This window comes from Lepidochelys kempii, chromosome 11 (assembly GCF_965140285.1).
Source record: "Lepidochelys kempii isolate rLepKem1 chromosome 11, rLepKem1.hap1, whole genome shotgun sequence".
NCBI classification, from domain to species: Eukaryota; Metazoa; Chordata; order Testudines; family Cheloniidae; genus Lepidochelys; species Lepidochelys kempii.
Genome location: NC_136390.1, coordinates 39,549,260 through 39,570,472, shown reverse-complemented (window position 1 = coordinate 39,570,472; position 21,213 = coordinate 39,549,260). Strand labels below are relative to the sequence as shown.

At 40.3% G+C, this 21,213-nt stretch overlaps 1 protein-coding gene across 1 annotated transcript in view; it reads right to left on the bottom strand.

The window, feature by feature from the left end:
* MYO3B (myosin IIIB) overlaps positions 1 to 21,213 on the bottom strand; it is a 265,479-nt gene that overhangs the window by 46,212 nt on the left and 198,054 nt on the right. The window contains exons 31-33 of the mRNA XM_078854729.1: positions 12,079 to 12,100; positions 4,738 to 4,752; positions 2,791 to 2,807 (exon numbers count right to left, since the gene is read on the bottom strand). Of these exons, the coding sequence (XP_078710855.1) occupies positions 2,791 to 2,807; positions 4,738 to 4,752; positions 12,079 to 12,100 (54 nt within the window). The remainder of the gene's footprint in view (positions 1 to 2,790; positions 2,808 to 4,737; positions 4,753 to 12,078; positions 12,101 to 21,213) is intronic.

Here is a 21,213-nt window from a genome sequence, read left to right as displayed (position 1 = left end):
AATTCTTGATGTCTGAGTTGTGTCAATTTATTCTTTTGCATGGAGACTGCCCGGTTTGGCCAATGTATATGGCACAGGGGCATTGCTGGCACATGATGGCATATATCACATTGGTAGATGCGCAGGTGAACGAGCCCCTGATGGTGTGGCTGATGTGGTTGTCAACACCATCATAGGACCTGTGCACACATCTGATGAAGTGGGCTTTAGCCCACAAAAGCTTATGCTCAAATAAGTTTGTAGTCTCTAAGGTGCCACAAGGACTCCTCATTGTTTTAGCTAACATTGTGTCCTTTCCCAATGCAGACAAGCTCAGAGATACAAAAACCTCAAGGACTGGACAAACAGAGATGAACACAAACACTCTGGAAGACTTGACATGGATAGTTTGACCGAGACTGACATGCTTATGTTTCTCTCATAATTGATTGTCCCTCTAATCTACCCACTGCTTTCACTATAGACATCTGAAGTCATTATTAAAAAAATATGTGTTGAGATAGTTTACTCCTCTAACTTTCTGAAATGTTACTTGGATACCAAACCGAGTAAGAGTTGATAAAAACAGCAGCATTTGCTTACATACAACAATTTCCATCTCAGCTATATCGTGTACATAGCAGCACCATATAATCCTTATTAGCTTTTTTGCTTTTCCGAGGGAGGGCAATCACATCATCTGCAAACAACAAAACAAGGAGAACAATATCCTTCATGGTCCCATCCTTTAGATTCTGCTCAGCAAAGCTTCCACATTTTCAGTTAGGGTTTTGCCTGAGTAAGAGACTGCAAGATTGGGAAACATAATAATAATTCCATTTGCTTCTGGGATCTTGACCTTACACTAATGAACACCCACAGATCTGCCAGCTAGGAGAGATCAATGTGTTTTCCATACACAAAGAGAAAAACATGCACTCTCAGTCTACTTGACTCATTTGAGATTAAAGAAAGCAATGACAGACATGAGAGAGAACACACAGTGCCAGTCTCACTCTAAGACCCCATCCTGAATTGTCTCACAGCCCTGCCTCCCAGTGGACAAGCAGGTAAACCATGTATATTTAAAGTTGCAGTACACAGAAAACAGAATCTTAGTTAGAGCATCACATAATTCAGAGTCAAAAGATTAAAACAAGTGGGCCAGTTTCTGCCTTTGGTTACACAGGAGTGAAACAAGGGTGCAGCCATTTAACAGAGCCAAGTTTGGCCCATTCTGTCTGAAAATGGGGGTAAGGACCAGTGATGTATGAGTCATTGAAAATAAGGAACTGCTTAGAAAATGCAGCCTACCGTAGATTTTAAAATCTTGCTTTATTTTCTGTTTAGAATGGGGAATGGGTAGTATCACCTGTGTAACAGCAGCCTTTTGGTAATGGCATTTGACTCTTCCTTAACCCACAGTGTCCCTTGCCAGACTTCAGAATGGTAGCCGTGTTAGTCTGTTTATGGTACTGTTTGAGACGGCAGACCGCAGCTGTCCCCTTGCCAGTAACTTTGCACATAGGCAAGTACCTACTGCATTTCATTACCTCCCTTGAGAATGCAGAGACTAGCTGCCCTCTCTACACGCAGCAGACAGCCACCGCCTCACATTTCTCTCCTAGCCCAACTCAACTAGGCTCCAGTAAAATCACATGTTACTGTCAATTTTACAGAAAGAAAGAGACAATCTATTAAACAAGAGATAGAGAAAAAATAAAGATGGTGGTGAAACTATTCAAACGGGGCCACTGATTTTAGGTGTCCAACTTGAAACTCCCCGGGCTTCATTTTCAATAATGCTGAGTACCCTAGTGCCCCTTAGACTTAACAGGACCCCCCAACATTGAAGAATCTAAAATCAAAGGACACTTTAGAAAATGTTGACTTCTACAACACTATGGGCAGCATGACTAGACTGGCATTAAGATTAGTTACAACACAGCTGGCTGTTTAACTCGGAACATCTTGGAACCTAGCTATGTTTCGACATTTCTGACAAAGTTTCAGTATCTCAGACAACAGGGTGAGGAGCATGGCATAAAAGAGATGTATCCTATTTCCCTGCAAGAGCGCGTATGTGACTAGAGACTCTTCTCTTATATTCTGTTTGACTTTTGAAGCACAGGCATCCATATCTCTATTAGCATTTGAAATTACATCATCTCCTGGTCAATGAATAAATACTATTAGCGTCTTCTTTTACAAACATATTTCCTTTTCATCTAGAAACTCTCTGCTGTATTTATTCTTGGTCCATCCATAGCTAAACATTAGGCAACTTTCTCTCTAGGGAGTACTTTCAAACACTGTGTTGGGGCTGAGACATAGGTAGCCAGGAGTTGGAGTCTAGTGGTTAGAGCAGGAGCCAGTGTTGGGAGTCAAGCCAAGTGTCAGAGCTGGAGTTGAGCCAAGGCTCAGGAACAAGGCAGGAAACAAGAACAAGTCATTAAAGCAGAGTCCAGGAGTCAGGCAAGGTCCAGTGTGGCAGCCAGGTAAAGCCCAGTTGCATGGACAACTTTCTGTGCCTCTCTTTGGGTATAAATAAGAAACCCTGACCAATCACAGTTCACAAGGTTCCTACAATCAGGCCCTGATGTAACTTCAGGTTTCATGGTCTCTCCTGTTCAGCTGCGTAGTAATGAGCTGTGGAGTAGAAGCAGGGTGGTGCTAGTTAACAGGGAACCCTATGGACTCAGGTTCGAGACCTACAAGATATTCTCCAGTCTCTCAGGAATATGTCACTACTCTGCCTCTAATGTTACCTTATTGTGACTTAAATAGTCAGCTTCTGACTATCATATTAACTGGACTCTCCTCCCGACCTTACCAAAAAAGGATAATATCAGGGAGAAATTATTCATATAGAAGAGATTGGGCAGGATCTTTGGCCCTGCTGCAGCACTCTGGTGTTGCTAATGGACTATAAGGCTGGCTTTACTGTCTGGTGGAAGCTCCCCCCACGCTCCCCTCCCCTTGTAGGGGGAATCCTTGGGTGACACAGAGCCAGCATAGCTTTGAGGGGAGACTTTCAAAGGCACAAAGAAGAATTAGATGCCCAAATCCCAGAAAGTCTATAGGAACTGAGCTTCTAACTCCCCATCTGTGCCTTTGAAAATCTCCCCTTTAAGCCATTTTAGCCTGTGCGTGGACACTCCTTGCACTGTGTGTAGTTTGGCCATAGCTTTAAATATGTTTCTTATAGGCCGAAGTCAAAGCCCAATGAAGTCAGTGGGAATCATTCAGTGTCTACATTTTTGCATAAATCATTGACTACAGATTTTGCAGTGTCTGTGTGGAATCTCCCAGCTCTACCTTTTCCTTGCCACTGTAGCATAATTGGCAACCTGGCTACCTAACACACTAGAGAGGTAGGTATCACAATGTGATGACCACTATGCACGACAAACACACTGGCAAATTTTCAGAGGAAATTTGCAAACTTTTATCATTCCATTTCCCCCCTTTTTTCCCCTTAGGCCAGTCCTGTTTGTAACATAATCTAAAATGATTTAAAATCAATTTATAAAATTTGCAGTGTAAATGTTTCATCAAGGATAAAAAAGTACCATCATCATGTACTTTGGATCACATAGTATATATTGCTTTTATGTGGATAATAATTTAGATATTATATTCAAAGGTTATAACAAACATATTTACACCATACTTACCCCAAAGATAATGCTCTATATTTGCCATTTCATTTTGGTTTTCATAAGTGCTACAGCACTGGGTGCCTAAAACTACATATCATGGACCAAAAGTAAATACAGAATTCACTGGGGTGTGAAAGCATTTGAATCTCTGACTGAAGAACTATGCTTTCACAAAGCACTGGAAGAGGCCATTATTCTTCAACAGGTTTATTTCTTTAACAGTTATTACTTTAAGTGTGATTTATATCATTTCCAATCTTGAATACCTTAAATGCTTTACTGAGATTTTTATTTCTTTGTGGCTGTGTGCTTGTTCTTTTCACATATTTATTTCCTGAATAGATCAAATCAATGTTTCAGTGATCTCTTCTTCAAAACAAGTTTTTTAATAGGAGAATACCAATCACAGTTATTTTAAAAAGTCAAATCTTAATTATTGGGTAATGGACCCTAAATCACACAAGGGCCTAATTCTGCCACGTTTAATCCCTCTAAGTAATAATTTTATTCCATACCTAACACCATTGGTTTCAATGGGACTATTCACAAAGAAAGGTACTACTCACTGAGATTTGGGGTGACAGAACTTGACCATTAGTGCTTCTCTTAAGAAGGTATAGTGCAATGAAAATATTTTTGTTTGACAGATTTATTGTTACTATCATTTAAACGTTTTCCACTGTAATGCACACACCTTCTGCAATCCCATTCCACAAATTCAAGTCCCCTGGGAACTGAAACTCAGAACAAGAGTATAACGAATTTCCCAACCTATTGTGTTTATGTAGAACTCTGTATTTGCAATTGAAAACAACTGTGTATCTATAAAGGATGAAAAATGCTACATTTGTGTAATTTCCTACAACATAAGTACCTGATCCTGCCAACATCTATGCACCTTCTTAACTATATATATATGAATAGCTTCATTGACCTCAAAGTAAACGTTATGTACATGTGAGTTGGCAGGATCAGGGCCTAAGTGTGCAGATAAAAATGATTGTAGTTCTATTGACCCTGTAGGAAAAAAGTGTACAATAGTAATAATATGGTACAGTAAATTGCACAATCAGATTAATTAGCATATATAAAGAGCTCAGGACAGAAAGGCCTCATTTTAGGGTTGTCAACTTTCTAATCCCTGAAAACTGAACACCCTTGGCCCGCCTTCTCCTGAGGCCCCGCCCCATCCCACCTGTACCCCCCATCACGCGCTCTCCACCCCAGCTCCCATCACTCGCTCCCCCACACCCGGGACTCACCTGCTGCCTGCAGAGCCGGGCTGGGAGGAACTGACGCAGAGCCTGCCCAATCAGTGCACAGTGGGGCATAGCAGGGGTCACTCCCTGGAGCAAGGGGCTGGGGAGAGGTAATCAGGGCACAGTGGGGTGTGGGAGGGTCCGTCCCTGGAGCGAGGGGCTGGGGTGGGCAAATTGGGGCTCAGCGGGTGGGGGGGGGGAGAGAGGGAGGGTGGAGGTTCTGACCCAGTAGCAAGGGACCGGGGAAATCAGGGCATAGCAGGGCGGGGGGAGGGGGAAACTGGTTAACATCCCAGATGATGCCGGTACCTACTTTGGAGCTTGTTCCGAGAGCCAGCCAGTTCTGTCGGTCAGGCTCCCGCAGCAGCTGCTGCTTTTCCCACCCCCTGATGGCAGAGGCTGGTTACTGCAGGTAACTGGACTTTTAGCGACACTGCCAGTTTCCCTTTTCGACTGGACGTTCCAGTAAAAAAACAGACACCTGGCAACCCTACCTACTTTTCAGGAATGGCCTGCAAGCTTGTGTATTAGCATGTAAATTTGGGGTCTGATAAAAAATATCAAACTATCTACCTTTTCTATCTTGAACTGTGGGTAATAATTTATGGCCCCATACTAAACCCTGCATTCAGTGATATGCAAATACAGCTCCATGACAACAATGGAGACAAGCATTTTGATAAGTAACTATTTCTGATATTGATTTCCTGGAAGACTAGAAATATGGACCTGTTAAAACAACCTCGGGTGCTTCATTTTACATTTTTAAATTGATAAAAGAAATCACCAACCAAGACAAGAAGGAATAGATTATCAAACAGAGTAAGAACCACATTGGGTAGATTTTAGCATTGTTGTAGGCTTCACTGTGTTGCAGAATGAACCTCTCTGAATGCAAACAAATCAGTTGTCTTTCATTCTGACACACATAAGAGGTTTCATAACTTCCAGTTTGTGATGCTTGCAGCCAGAGGGAGAGGTAGAGTTCTCTGATGTCAATTTTGTTTCATTAAAAAGGTATTTTTATGGAGTGAAGATCATGGCTCATGTTCTTAACAGAATGTTATCACACCATACTTCTGTCTCCGAATTGCACTTAAGTGCATTTGAGAATGTAAGTTCAAATAAATTGCACATTTTCAGATGGCAAATGTTAAATAAATAGTTACTTACAGTATGTTTCCTGTCTTCCATGGGACTGTTAAAAGAACTCATCGATATATTAACTTACATGCAGACAACATGTATCTTATAAATATTAAAAAAAATCGTCATTACTTTAATATATTTCTTACCTTGTTTTTTAGGGGATCCCAGGGGACTTGATAATTGATTATTTGCAACTGCAAGGGCTTGGCTTATAGGCTGTGAATCATTCATTTGGAGTGAATGCTTTAGAAGAAACTGAGATGTGGGAATCTCATCCGAATCCTTTTTGAATAAGGAACAATGTTTCAGAAACATAAAATAGTATAAGTATTCCACTCAATGAAGTCAACTTTTAACCACAATCTTACAGAAAACAAATGTATATTTTGTATACTTCATTGTAAAATGTCTAATGCTAAATTGAAGTCACACAAGATTCTTGTGGCTTTTAGTCACAGTGACTAAGCACCTGTGTCATAAACATTTATTTATTTCCCCCCTCTAACTTATTTACCCCATACTCATGCAGTTAATCACAGCATGCACTGTATGCTGATTTCCTCTCATAGTTAATTTGTATCTTTAGAAAAAGGCTATAGGAAGGTATTAATCTGCTTAACATTTCTAAGTACATCATCCAAGGGATTTTGTTTTTTTAATCTTACATATGCTCAGCAGAGTTACTGGCAAAAACTGTACATTTTCTTCATTTCATCCTTTCAACATCAAATGGTAAGCAGCAAAAATTGGATCAGACTTCAAAGACTATGCTGTGCTCCAAGTCACAGAGCGACTCCTCCATTTCACATATTGAATTCAAGCCGGATATCAAAGTGCTACCAAAGAACCTCAGGTCCTTACTAAAAAAGAGACGAACATCTGTAGAAAGTGAAGTGCACAGACAAATCACCTCAGGGAGTAGCTAGCATTTATTCTCAGCAGCAAATTTCCAGCCTTTTGATTCTCTTATTCACCGTACCTCCCTGTCTTTCTACAGAACTAAAGTTCTTAGCAAGCAGGCTTTTGTCTCAAAGACTTCAAAACATCACTAAGTTCCATGTTTAGATGGCTATGCCAAGCAGAACTGTGGACTCAGGAATTTGAATCTGAACTTAATAATACCTTTTCCATTTGTTTGTGAAGAGAATCAGGCTCTGCAGGAGAAGTCTGGTTGTTGGTTTGCTGCCTAAAAATTACAGTAAAATAGAGTTTAAATGTTGTTATTTTCCTCTGTGCCACTAAAGAATTACGGGAATACACAAGTTTTGTCTTAGTGTTTTTTTTTCCAGTTGCCTGCACATGATCAGTTCTGAGAAAACAGACCAGTCACATTTCCTCTAATGATGAAATTCCTTGATATTAAATACATTAGTACTGTAACTAGAACTGAGCAAAATATTTGTCATTATAGCTTTGTGTGCGTGTGTGAGAGCAAGAGAGAGACAGACTAGATTGAGATTATGAAACTTCTGTGAAATTAGAGAGCTTTTATGAAATGCAACAAGAGCTAACACTAAATGTTTTTCACTTTCAGAAGCCTGTGAAAAGCCACTTTCCCTTGAAAATTCAAACTCAGAAATTCTGGAAAAGCCAGCAGGAGGACCAGGTTGTATACCCCTCCCCAAAGCAACATGGTCTAATTGATTAAGCAGAGGTCAGGGAACGAGGATTTCCCAAGTTTTTATTCCACCTCTGCTTGTCTTAATACTTCACTTATATAAACTTCACAAATATTATTTAAGGCCCAGTCTTGCTCCCACTGAAGTTAATCAGACCAACAAAAGACCCCTTATGTAGGCCCCAATTCATGTGAGCAGACTCTTGAAGTCAATGGGACTCTGCACTGACAGGAAAGTCTACCCACACAGATTCTGCTGCATGATCCCTAACTATCAAGCAGGTAAATACCACCAATGTCATTTTACAGATGGGAAAACTAAGGCTTACAGTGGTTAACTGATTTGCCCAAAGTCACAGGTCAGGATTAATACCTAGGTCTTCTGATTGCCACTAAGGCCTAATCCACTAGACCACAGGATCCTCTGATCTAGTCGCACCTTTCCTGAAAATGAAGCTAATATCAATTACATATCTATCTTTCTGGGGATGAAAACATCTTAAATCCTGTATATTTTCAGACTTCATCTGCAGTAAATATCATTGCTTTCATTTAACAGATAGGGGAAATGTATAGCAGGGTGGGTAAGAGATTTGCTTGAGTAACTTCTTGAGTTTTACATGCTTCACTGTGAATAATTTTCAGTCCCTCATATTTTGAAAAAATAAAACCCAGGTTTTTTGGAGGGATAAATATCATATGGAACTATATTAAAAATACAGCACACATATCTGTGAATTACACTTTTTGCCACTCTTTCCCAGTTTTACTCAGCTCTGTTAATAACCAAAAATGACTCTTGAGCAGTGGTGCAAGTATGGTAGTACGGTACGCCACGCTGTACCAGTAAGGTATTTAAGGTTGGCACGGTGTACCGGAAAGACCACTTCCAGCCCTGTCCCCTGCCCTTCCATGGAGCTGCGTCTCCTCCGTCTGTACAGCAGCCCTGCTGGAGGACAGGCTGGGGGTGGGGGGGGGGCTGAAGGCAATACAGCCATCGGAGGAGCCACCGGCGTTCTGCTCTTTTCCCCGCTGCATCCCAGGTAACGGAGGATGGATGTGGATCATGGGGAGGGGACGAGGAGAACGTTGGGGCCCAGGCTGGGGTTGGGGCAGGGAGGAGTCGCATGGGGAGTCATGTGCACCCCCCCTTTGTGTCCCTCCCATGAGTGCAGCGTACTGGGAAGAAATGATTTCCACTTAGACCACTGCTCTTGAGTAACAGCAGAATAACATAACGCACTGTTTGAACAGTAATTGGTGATAGCTACATGTACAGACTTACTTTTCAAAAACACCTACAATTAAAATAATTGAAACTAAACAAGGACATGAAATCTTTTAAACTGTTACTTTGAGTACTTAACTTGACACATGTACATCAAACGCATTACATAACGTGCATATCTTATCACCACATCCACAAATGCAGACTACAATTTTTGGGCTCTGACTTTCAAAGGGACTTGGGCTCATGAGTGTCTCAGTCATTTTTGAAAATGGGACTTAGGCACATATGAAAATGTTACCCCAGGTCCAGAGATCTGATTTAAATTGCAAGTTTTACAAAGCTGGTTGCAAAAGTAATGACAATTTAAGCAATTGTTTAAATAAAACTCCCAAGAAGTGGCAACAAAATGAAGAATTCACTGATGAGTTCAAATGTCTAATTTCTCTGGAATATTACAGTTCACATGACCACAAGATGGGTTTTATTTATTGTTTGTTTTTTTTATAATTTATTCTTTAGAAATTGTTATTTGGAAAGATGACAAAATATTCTGCCCAAAGTCATATGTTAAATTTGAACATAAATATTTTATTTAATGTATAATATATAACTCACTATCAGAGATAAAATGCTACCCATATTCTGCAATCAAAGAATCACTGGACAGTACTGTCTCTGATAAAAGTATTACCCATAATAAACTATCTCAAAATGACAGTGAACCTGAGCTGCATTAAAATAGCACCTAGGCACAACCCTGAGGATTATCCTTAGGGCGGTTCTAAACCATTTGCAACTAAATACTTTGCAAAGTAATGTCTCCTACCCCCATCCCCTCACAAAAACCAAAAAAACCAGACAGCACTGTTATGTGCTCTGGGAACAAGCCAAAGAGTTTGGCTGTGCTTGTGGATACATAGAGTTCTTTTCCATGTGTATTACAAGCCAGAATTGTGGAAGTCTTTTTCCACTTTTAGCCTCCAGCCCTTGGGCCACTAAAATCTTCGTAACAAGGAATTGACTGGTATACAATTTTCCATGTTCCCTGTTCCAACTAGTTCACAATTCCTCCCTTTCCCTAAAGATTATTAATAAAGTTGGAATTGAGACGGCTAAAACGTTATCTTTATTTAAACATAGCCTTTTTAGATAGAAAACTGCTTTCTTTTTCTTTTCTTATGAAAAGGGTGGAATGTGGGATTTACAAGTAAACATACAGGGCCAAATACCACTGGAATTCGCAAAATATACCAGGCATGAAATGGAAATATTGCATTCTTTGTTCAGAATTTTCGGAAGGGGTTAGCTCCCATAATTAGGCCCAGATTTTCAGAAAAATTCAGTTCCCACACAGGCACCTAAATAAGCAGTCAGATTTTCAAAAGAGCTCTGCATGAGTGAAGAGCTCATTTAAAAATCTGGCCATAAGAGTCACAGTGGCATCTGCTGAGAGTGAACTTTGGGAAATCTGGCCTCAATTGTGGGTGCTCAGCACTTTAACGTCTGGCACGGAGCTCTTTTGAAAATCTGGCCCTTAACTTATGACTAAGGAAAGAAAATGGAACACAGTTAATTACCTGTTATGACAAAGACTGCAATGGGACTCAGGAAGCAGCAAGACAGTAACTAATTCTCATGATGCATTTAATAATATTGGCAAACATTTTCAAAGTTGGGTACTTAAATCTAAGTGGCCTTATCCTTAGAGGTGCTGGGCACTTTCAGATTCCACTGAAGTAGAGAGAGTTGAGAATTCTCAATATCTCTCAAAACCAGACCTTTATATTTAGATGGCTAAATATGGATTTATGAGCCTACCTCTAGGCATCCAACTTTGACAACTTTGACCTAGTGGGTAGGGGGGAAGTAGTAGACATGATATATCTTAGGCCTAGCCTACACTAGCACTCTAAGTCAATGTAAGTTACGCTAGTTAAGTTATGTAAATAACATAACTTAAGTCAACATAGCTTACATTGACTTAAACCGGTGTCTACCCAGCTCTTTGTCTCCCATCAACATAGCTTCCACCTCTCGTTGAGGTGGATTAATTTAGTCAACAGAAAAGTGCTCTCGCGTTGACTTATCGCATCTTCACTAGACCTGCTAAATCTATGCCACTGCATCAATTGCAGTGGCGCCAATTTAGTCCATAGTATAGACAAGGTCTTAATTTTAGTAATATTCTCACAAGCAGACTAGGCAAATGTGATCTAGATTAAATTAATATAAGGTGGGTTCAAAATCGATTGATAACTACTCTTTAAGTACAGTCTTTCAATGGTTCACTGTCAGACTAAGAGGATGTATCTAGTGGAGACCTACTGGGGTCTGCCCTGGGTTTGGTACTAATCAATATTTTAATTAATGACTTGGATAATGGAGTGAGGAGTATGCTTATAAAATCTGTGTATGACACCAAGCTGGGAGGGATTGCATGTACTTTGGATGACAGGATAAGAATTCAAAACAAACTTGATAAAGTGGAGAATTAGTCTGAAAGCAACAAGATGAAATTTAAGAAAGAAAAATGCATACTACTACACTTAAGAAGAAAAAATCAAACACACAGCTACAAAATGGGGAATAACTGGCTAGGCATTAGCCTGCTGAAAAGGATCTGAGGGTTATAATAGATCAAAAATAGAATTCAAGTCAACAATGTGATGCAGTTGTGAAAAAGGCTAATATCATTCTGGGGTGTATTACCAGGAGTGTTGTATGTAAGACATGGTTGATAATTAACCTGCTCTACTTGGCACTGGTGGAGTTGGAGTACTGTGTTTAGTTCTGAGTGCCACACTTTAGGAAAGATGTGGACAAACTGGAGAGAGTCCAGAGGAGAGCAACAAAAATGATAAAAGGTCTAGAAAACCTGACCTATAAGGAAAGGTTAAAAACACTGGGCATGTTTAGTCTTGAGAAAAGAAAACCAAGGGGGGACCTGATAACAACCTTCAAATATGTTAAGGGCTGTTACAAAGAGGACAGGGATCAGTTGTTCTCCAGGTCCACTGAAGGTAGGACAAGAAGTAATGGGCTTAAACTGCAGCAATAGAGATTTAGGTTAGATATTAGGAACAACTTTCTGACTATAAGGGTAGTTAAGCACTGGAACAGGCTTCCAAGATTATGGAATCTCCATCACTGGAGGTTTCAAAGAAAGGGTTAGACAAGCACTTGTCAGGGATGGTTTGGAACACTAGGTCCTGTGCAGGATACTCGACTCAAGGTCCCTTCCATGCCTTCATTTCTATTATTCTATAATTATGATTCTCTTTTTAGGGGAGAGTAAATTACTGTAATCAAAAGGCCACTGAATAACGTACCTACCCTATATATTCACTCTCAAAGTAAAATGCTGGTCTTTTCCAAAACTCTCCCAAATAGACCTGCTATGAAAAGACCTGATTCATTTAATTTTTTTTAAATCAACCTATATTTTGCCTATTTTCACACGTAAAATTTTAAAAATGCCTAAGTAACTTAAGTGACATAGGCAATTAGGAGCCTAAGTCTCACTGAAAGTCAAATGGAATTTAGGTTCCTACATCACTTAGGTCCTTTTGAAAATTTTAACCAACATTCTGAAACACTCCACTAGGAAAATTGTTGATCACACTGCAGAAATAATACATTCCCAGATGCACTGAACTTTATTCTCCCATGCAGAAAGAATTATAATTCAGAGAGAAAAAACAAGGCAGAATAATCTGAAAAATTCTGGGCCTAATTCTGCTCTGTACACCACTATAATCAGGAGTCATCAGACACCAGTTTAAAACTTGTGCAGATGAGAGCAGAACCTGACCTCTTGAGTTTTCTCACACTGGTCATGTAAGTCATGGATCCCATGATTTTCTACCGGAAGCGAAAGGCTGAGGGTTCATCTACACTATGGGGACTATACTGTCACAGCTATAGTGCCATAGTTATGCTGCCATAACTCAGTGGTGTAGACCCAACCTATATTAATAGAAGGGGTTCTTTCTGTTGCTATAGTAACACCAACTCCCTGAAAAATAGTAGCTAGGTCAATAGAAGCCCTCTTCCATTGACCTACCTGCATCTTCAGTGGGGGTTAGGTCAGCCTAATTACATCTGCCCAGGGTGTGGATTTTTCATACTCTTGACCAGTGTAGCTAAATCGACCTAAATTTTAAGTGTAGACCAGGCCTGAATGTGACTGTCAGCCACCAGGATTACCAATGGGCAAATGAGGCAATTAAAAGGAAGATGAAGAATGTTTTCTTTTTTGTGTTAGTCAGTTATCGCTGTAGAAAAAGAAAGGAAAATTCATATTCCAAAGGTTCTTTTTATGGGAAATCAGACTGTGTCCTTTACTGAAACTGAATTATCCAAGGAGGAATTTATGGAGCAATTTGAGAAACCTACTATCAGATTTCTGATAGTATTCATCTGAAGGTTCTGAAAGAAATTAAGTGTAAGATAATGGAGATACAATCAATCCTGTTAAGCAGTGGTCCCTGAAGACTGGAAACAATTTTATTTTTTGACAAAAGGAACCAATGGAGATTTGGGGATTTACTGATTGGTGAGCCCCACTTCAATACAGGGCAGCCTGATTGAGAGTCTCACTAAGAAAAGAGTAGTCAAGCACTTAAGTAGGTACAGGTTATGCAACAGTAACCAAACAGCATTAGGAATAAGAAAAGGAGTACTTGTGGCACCTTAGAGACAAACCAATTTATTTGAGCATAAGCTTTCATGAGATACAGCTCACTTCATCTAACACGGCTGTTACTCTGAAACCTAGCATTAGGAATGCATGTTAATAATGAATGGTCCCAGGGATCAATAACAGGACCAGTGTTGTTTAACATACTTATTAATCATTTGGAGAAGAAGTCGACAGCAAGTTGGTGAAGTTTGCTGATGATACTTTTTTTGATTAGTAACCATGAGGGGTGGAGGCATTCCAGGTGGATTTAAAGACTTAAGGGGATGACAGCTGATGAAACTCAGTTTTGAAAAAGGGCAAGGATATTGTACTGATGGTTAAGGACCTGGTTCAATGGGCATTGGATCAGGTCCTAAAAAGGAACGGGGAAATTATATAGAAAATATGCTAATTACAGTATTGAGAATCTCACAAATTCATAAACAGATTTTTAAAAATCATAAGTTTGGCTTAAAAAAACCAAGATATTTTTAAAACTCACATAGCTTTTTAGTCTAATTTCTCATTTTGGAACCCTTTGTGGGAATTGCCCCTTTGTACATATGTGAGCTTTTCAGGACACTCTCCTGGAATACTCAAAAAGTAAACACAAATTTGGGGGCAGCGAGGGGGACCTCCTCTCTTTTATTCCTGGTTGACACTTCCTACACTATCCCCTTCCCAGGCACTGATCTCAGCTGCCTCCTTCGTGCCCTGCTCTGAGTAACCCCATCACTCCAATGGGAACTACCTCCAGGCTTGCTCTTTCTGCTAACAGTGGGCATAGCAACAGGCAATCCTATCATTATGCCAAATAACAATATGCCCTTATCTGTCATAGGGTGTCCAGTTTTTATCTTCATGCCTTTAAAGTGAATTGCAAGGTTAAAGTGAAAACACTGAAACCAATAGTAATAACAATCCATCTCCGAGACCTACAAATACTGGCTTGGCATACACTTGTGTATAGCCTGCCAACCCAACACAATATGGGGAATACAGGCAAATTGATAACTATTCTGAATGGCATAAAGGGAGTCTAAGATGACCTTAGCTGTACAGCAGGCAACTTGCTCTGCAGGGTGTGCTTTGTGGAAGCAGGCAACCAGAGGTCAGTATCATGTAACTGTCCAAGCAACCTGAGAAAACCAGAGATCATTGTCAACAAAAGGGTGAAATGGACTTGTAGCACAAATCAAGAAGTGATACAATGCTGGATTTTGACAAAAACAGAAGATTGAGGCTGGAGGAAATGAATGCTGCAGGAAGGAAAGAAACAACATCAATATGAAGAAAGAAGTGACCAAGCATAGAGTTTGCTAGATAACTGAGAGCTTTATTCCAAAGAAAAGAATTTACGGAATTGGAGCTTGAAAGCATGAAAAGAGAGATCAGTGGTGTTGAACCACATGCAAACATATTGATAGAAGCAATGATACAGGATAAACAGCAGCCACAAATGACTGAGGAAATATTGAGGACAAATATGAGTGAAACCTCACCTGAACAAAGTTTGGGAAATATGAATGATTTGTTGCTTGAGATCATACAGAGTTAAGAGAAATTGATCACCAACTAACTCTACCATGTATGAAATTTGTAGGCCAGCAAAGACCCAGTGATATAGCGCAAGAATTGAAAGAAGCACTCAAGGAAACTGTAAGACCAACGAGTATTAGCTAGTTAAATATATGCTACAGCAACAGTAGCAGCTCATTGGCTTAACATCAAGCCTGATGAATGAACCACCAGGAAACTCTCAATATGCCACACCCTCCATGAAAATGGAGGTTAAACCAGAAGATTAAGCTTTTATGCTGATATCAGTCTATTGGATGAATTTGAGAAAAATCATTTGAAGAGAAAACAGAAGTGAAAGACCCTGGAGATGAAATATCCACTGAATGAAAGGGATGTGAGAGTGGTGAAGGAACAATGTAAACAAGCTGATCACACTGAGTCATAGGCTTGAAAGATATTTAGCACGAAGCTGTCAGTATCAAGAGAAAAGACCTTTCACAAGAGACCCTAAGAGATTCTTTGATCAGATCAATGTTAAAAGCAGAATGGGAAAAAAATAGAAAGTCAATAAATAATGTGGAAGAGTTTCAGTGCTCCTGGAAGGAAATCTGGTCTGGGGATGTACAACATAACCAGACAGTGAACTGGATTAAAAATGTGAGAGAGAAATTTAAAAACGACACAATAGAAGAATACACAGGAATATCAAATAAATAAATAGATGAGGTACCAACAGGAATGAAAAATTGGAAAGCATCCAGACCAGATGGGGTGCATGGATTCTAGCTAAAATGCCTATCTCTATGCCTCTATCATTATTTACTTGAGCAACTTAATAAATGTTTGAAGAACGAATGTCCAAGATAGATGGCGACCGGGAGAATCATCCTTATACAAAAAAAAGAAAGAAGGCTGGAGTGATTCTATGAATTATAGTCCAATCAAGTATTTTATAAATATGTGGAAATTTCTAACAGCATCTCTGGCAAAGAAGATCTGGATAGTGCTAGCTCACAATGGAATTCCGCCTCCTGAGCAAAAAGGTTGTACAGTAAACATGAAAGGGACAAAAGACCACCTTAGGCTGAACAAAAGGATCACAGAAGATGCACACACACAACCCCCCGCACCCCAAAAAACCCAAGAAAAAATAAAGATGGTGTAGATACCTACCAAAAAGCGTATGACAGCGTCCCACATTCATGTATCCTCGACACACTGAAAATGCACAAGGTTCGTCCAAAGATTGTTTCCTTTCTGCTGCTATCTATGGTTAACTGGAACACTTGACTCTACCTGAAAGGGACTCTCATTAATGAGGCCCAAATTAAAAGAGGAATTTTTCAAGAGAATTCCTTATTACCAATGCCATTTGTGGTTGCAATGCTGATGCAGACATGGATGCTCCATGAGATAAATTATGGTTATGATAACAGCATAGAACCACAACCAGTTAACCATGTGTTATACATAGATGATCTGAAACTATGGATGGTCAAAAAAGGAGACAGAGAGTGAAGATCTGTTTAGAACAGTTTGGTGAAGATATAAAAAGCTATAGGTTGGGGTAGATAAATGTGTGTTGGTGTCCGTACAGGGTGTAAATTGGTACAATCGAATGGCATACAAGTTAACAAAGGTACTATTTAAGCTATCTCTCAGCATGGCCCCTACAAACACCTTGCAATCAGTGAACTGTTAGACTTACACCATAAGGAAGTCAAAGAAGAAGTGAGGAAAGAATATGAAAGACAAATAAAATCTACACTGAGGACAAAACTCAACTCAAAGAATTTGATCCAAGCCATTAATACTTGGACAATACATTTGCTGGAGTGATCAAGTGGAATCAAGAGAAGAAAAATGTTGTCATCCAAACAAGAAAGCTCCTGGCAAAACATAAAGTAGTGAATATGAATCAAGAAATGGACAGAATGTACATCTGACAGTGTGATGGAGGAAGAGGTCTGCTATCTCTGAAGGAAGCAATTGACAATGAAGAATATAACATCAAAATATATGAGGAGTCAGCCAGAGTAACAGATCATCTGGTTATGATAACATGCAATGGCCGAGCATGCATCCCAGCCCAAGACAGCATAAAAGAAAGAAGAAACCAAATTGCCAAAGAAGGACTTGAAAGATTTACAGAGAAATCAATACACAGGCAGTGGTGGAGAGAGACTGAACACATTAGTGAACAAAGATTAACAAACTCATGGTCTGTAGAAGGACACCTCAAAAAAATAGACAGAGTGCCTCATTATGAGTGCATAAGAGAGGTCCTTAAGACTTAATTACATTTGAAACAAAATCAGCTAACAGAACTGCTCCCCAAACTGCAGAATGTGTTCTAAAGAGCAAGGGCTGGTGGAGCATGTGTTGAACACATGCAGGAGCCTGTCTGGGAGAGAATGTCTGAACAAACACAATGAAGTCACCAATGGTATGTCTACACTGCAGTAAAAATCCCACAGCTAGCCTATGCCAGCTGACTCAGGCTCATGGGCTAAGGGGCTGTTTAATTGTGGTGTAGATGTTTGGGGAGCTTGGGCTCTAGGACCCTGTAAGGTGGGAGGGTCCCAGAGCTCAGGCTGCAGCTTGAGTCTGAATGTCTACACTGCATTTAAACAACCCTTAGCTAGAGTCAGCTGGCACTGGCCAGCCGTGAGTTTTCAATTGCAGTGTAGACATAACCCAAGTGCATGTATTGGAGCCTCTACCACAAGTATGGACTCAAACACACTATGTGGTATTATGACCACTGAATTGAAAATGCTCTAGATAACGAACAGGCTAAGTCTTTATGGGATTCAGCAAGTGCCACAGACAAATGGTTCAGGCAAATAGGCTGGACATTGTTGTTGTAGAAAAGAAGACAACTCTGACCGTGTTAATTGATATTGCCATACCAGCAGACAGAAATATAAAAAAAGGGAAGAAGAGAAGATAGTGAAGCATGAAGAACTTTGCCATAAAGTGGAATAATTATGGAAAACTAAAACAAAGATGATCCCAGTGATTACTGGGGTACTTGGAGCATCCCTGAGGATATGAATGAGCAACTCAAGAACACGAAAAGAAGCGCAAGACATCGCGATCAGTAACATCCAGAAGAGCATGCTCCTAGGCTTTGCAAGATTTTTAAGGACAGTCAGAGGAGAACGAGAGCATTTGAGCACCTAAAATGCAGGAATTCTGTGGAGGGTTTAACAAAAGCCCTGACTACCAAAGCTACAGAGTCACCTTGTGGTCAGGATTTATTTGGTGACTCATGGGACAAATTTTAGATGGCAGCTTTCCTGTTTTTATGCTTATATATCTTGTATGTTTTTAAGGTTATTTGTTTAAAAACAACCCCCAGGATGTATTAATAATGAGGGATAATAATAAAGTTAATCCTGTATTCCAGTGCTTTATTTACCTGCCACCCGCCACCTTCCCAGCACCCACTGAGAAGCCTGTGGGGAGCATTCAAAACAGAAATAAGTTTTAACTAACTACCTAAAGAAATTCCCTCCCCCCAGTCATCAAATCCAGCACTTCCTGGTTAGCTGACAATATCCCAAAATACGTCATTTTGTGACATCACAGATACCAACTCGGAAAGATGTAGCATCTTTGGCTTCATAGAATGATACATTCTGAGATGGAAGGTTTTGAGGAGGGTTCAGACAGTTTTTCACTTTCCTTGATGGGATTAAGCATTGGCCAAGGCAGGCTCCTCAAGGTAAATTTTGCCCATTCTGTTTTGAATTAGATATTATATCTGATTGTGATTTGGCCCCTGTGCTGCTCAGGCCATGAAAAGGAGCCAGTTTCTAGCTGTAATTGACTTGTTAAGGATTCCTGCTCATTGCTGGGGATATCAGAAAAAGGGCTGGCAAAACTGATATATACAGATGTGCTTCGTTGCCAAATTCAGATCAAGGCAATTCCCGTTGAAGCCAATGTAACCCTAAGATTCTTCACAATCAGAAAGTTCCACAGGCTGCGCCTCAGTTCTATACAGCAGAATGCAAGAACATGCCAGTTAAATGACAGGAAGCATTTATGCCACTAATGTTTAAGTTAACGTTATGCAGCTATTTATACTCCTACTGTGTACAGTAAAAAGCTATCTGTTAAAAGCTAGCAACATAGACACAATTGTGATATCAATTACTGAGGTTCATATAAAAAGGTCCTTTGTATTTGAGTACAGTTCCTTCTCATTTCAAATTAGGCAGCTAAATGTAGGAGATATTTAGTACTTAGTTGAAATAAGAATCTTGTGTTTTTAATAACATTTAATAGCGTGTATTTGCTTCTACTCTGTTCTACAGGCTAAGTGGATAGCCTAAATTCATTTGAAGGAATTTAAGTTTTAAAAAGCCTCTTCTCCTAGATGTGCCCATTTCTTTTGTACATTTTGGAAACACCATGATTTCCTCAAATATTAGAATATGTACAGGCTCCATTCAGTTATGCTGAACTTTTGAATTTTCTTCAGGAAGAAGGCCAGATTGTGATACATTTAATTGTATACAGTTGTGTTCCTGTGGATGTCATGAACTGAAACTGAGTACCTAGATGTGATTCTGCTTTCTGACCCACAGAATACATTTCTCATTTTTCATTCTCACAAACTACTATCTTAAAAAACCCAACCAACTACCAAATAAAAAGAAACCTAAAGATAATTGTATTATTCTACACTTGAATGTAAAGGTATGTGAATTCACAATGAAGCTTCCTTCTCTAGGGATATATTACAAGCTACTGTGTTAAACATCTGAACTATTATTCATCAGCATTCCTATTTACTATGTTTCCTATATGACTGAACAGCCATATGCTTAAAAAAACCCAGCACGCAGTAACAGCCTCACATGGAAGTGCAGCTTGATTTATGAAAGGTAAATTATAGAATCCAGACTTGCAAGATACTGAGTGCCTTTTATGAAATGGTGAGTACCCCCAAGTCTCATTGAAGTCAATGGGGAGGTGGGGGTGGGAAAGAGGGTGCTGCTGAGAAAATTATAGGATCAGGCTCATAATCTTCAATATTTATCAGGGATAAAACCCAGTATCACCAGAAGTGGTGACATTTTAACAGAATACAGCTTTGGATTAGAGAATGTGTGGATTTTATTGAGACTCATAGTGTGTACAGTAACTCCTCACTTAAAGTCGTCCCGGTTAAGATTGTTTTGTTGTTCGGTTGCTGATCAATTAGGGAACATGCTCGTTTAAACTTGTGCAATGCTCCCTTATAATGTCGTTTGGCAGCTGCCTGCTTTGTCCACTGCTTGCAGGAAGAGCAGCCCATTGCAGCTAGTTGGTGGGGGCTTGGAACCAGGGTGGTCTGGCAGCCCCCCATCAGCTCCACGCTCCTCTAAATTCGCTGTGCAGCAGCCGCCCAGCAGGCTACAAATTGCGGGCAGTTCAGTGTCCCTCCCCCCACTGCCATGTGCTGCTCCTGCCCTCTGCCTTGGAGCTGCTCCCGGGAGCCTCCTGCTTGCTGTGCAAGGGAGGGGGGGAGAGAGAGGGAGACTAATGTCAGGGTGTCCCCTTACCCCCGTTCCTGCACCCCACTTACCCCATCTACATGGGGGGACAGGACACGACAGGGCTCAGGATGGCAGGAGCTTCCTGGCAGCAGCAGCTGCTGTCTCAACTTGCTGATCTACTTAAAAAGGCAGTGTACTTAGAGTGGGTCAGCGTACTTAAAGGGGCAATGTGCATCTCTCTCTCTCTCACACAGGGTGTGTGTCTCTGTCTGCCATACTGTCTCCCCTCCCTTCGTGCTGCCTTGTAGAGTGTGAGGCTACATTAACAACAATGGGTTAACCCTTGAGGGCTCAGCCAAAAGCTAGTTCATCATTTAGCAGCAAGGCATTCCCTGGGAAATATACCACCCTCTTCCACCCTCTGACTTCACCACCTCAACCAAGCTTCACAGTCATCATCGCTGTGCACAGTATTAAATTGTTTGTTTAAAACTTATACTGTGTGTATATATACACACACCTCGACCCCGATATAACACGGTCCTCGGGAGTCAAAAAATCTTACCACGTTATAGGTGAAACCGCGTTATATTGAACTTGCTATGGAGGGCCAGATAGGGA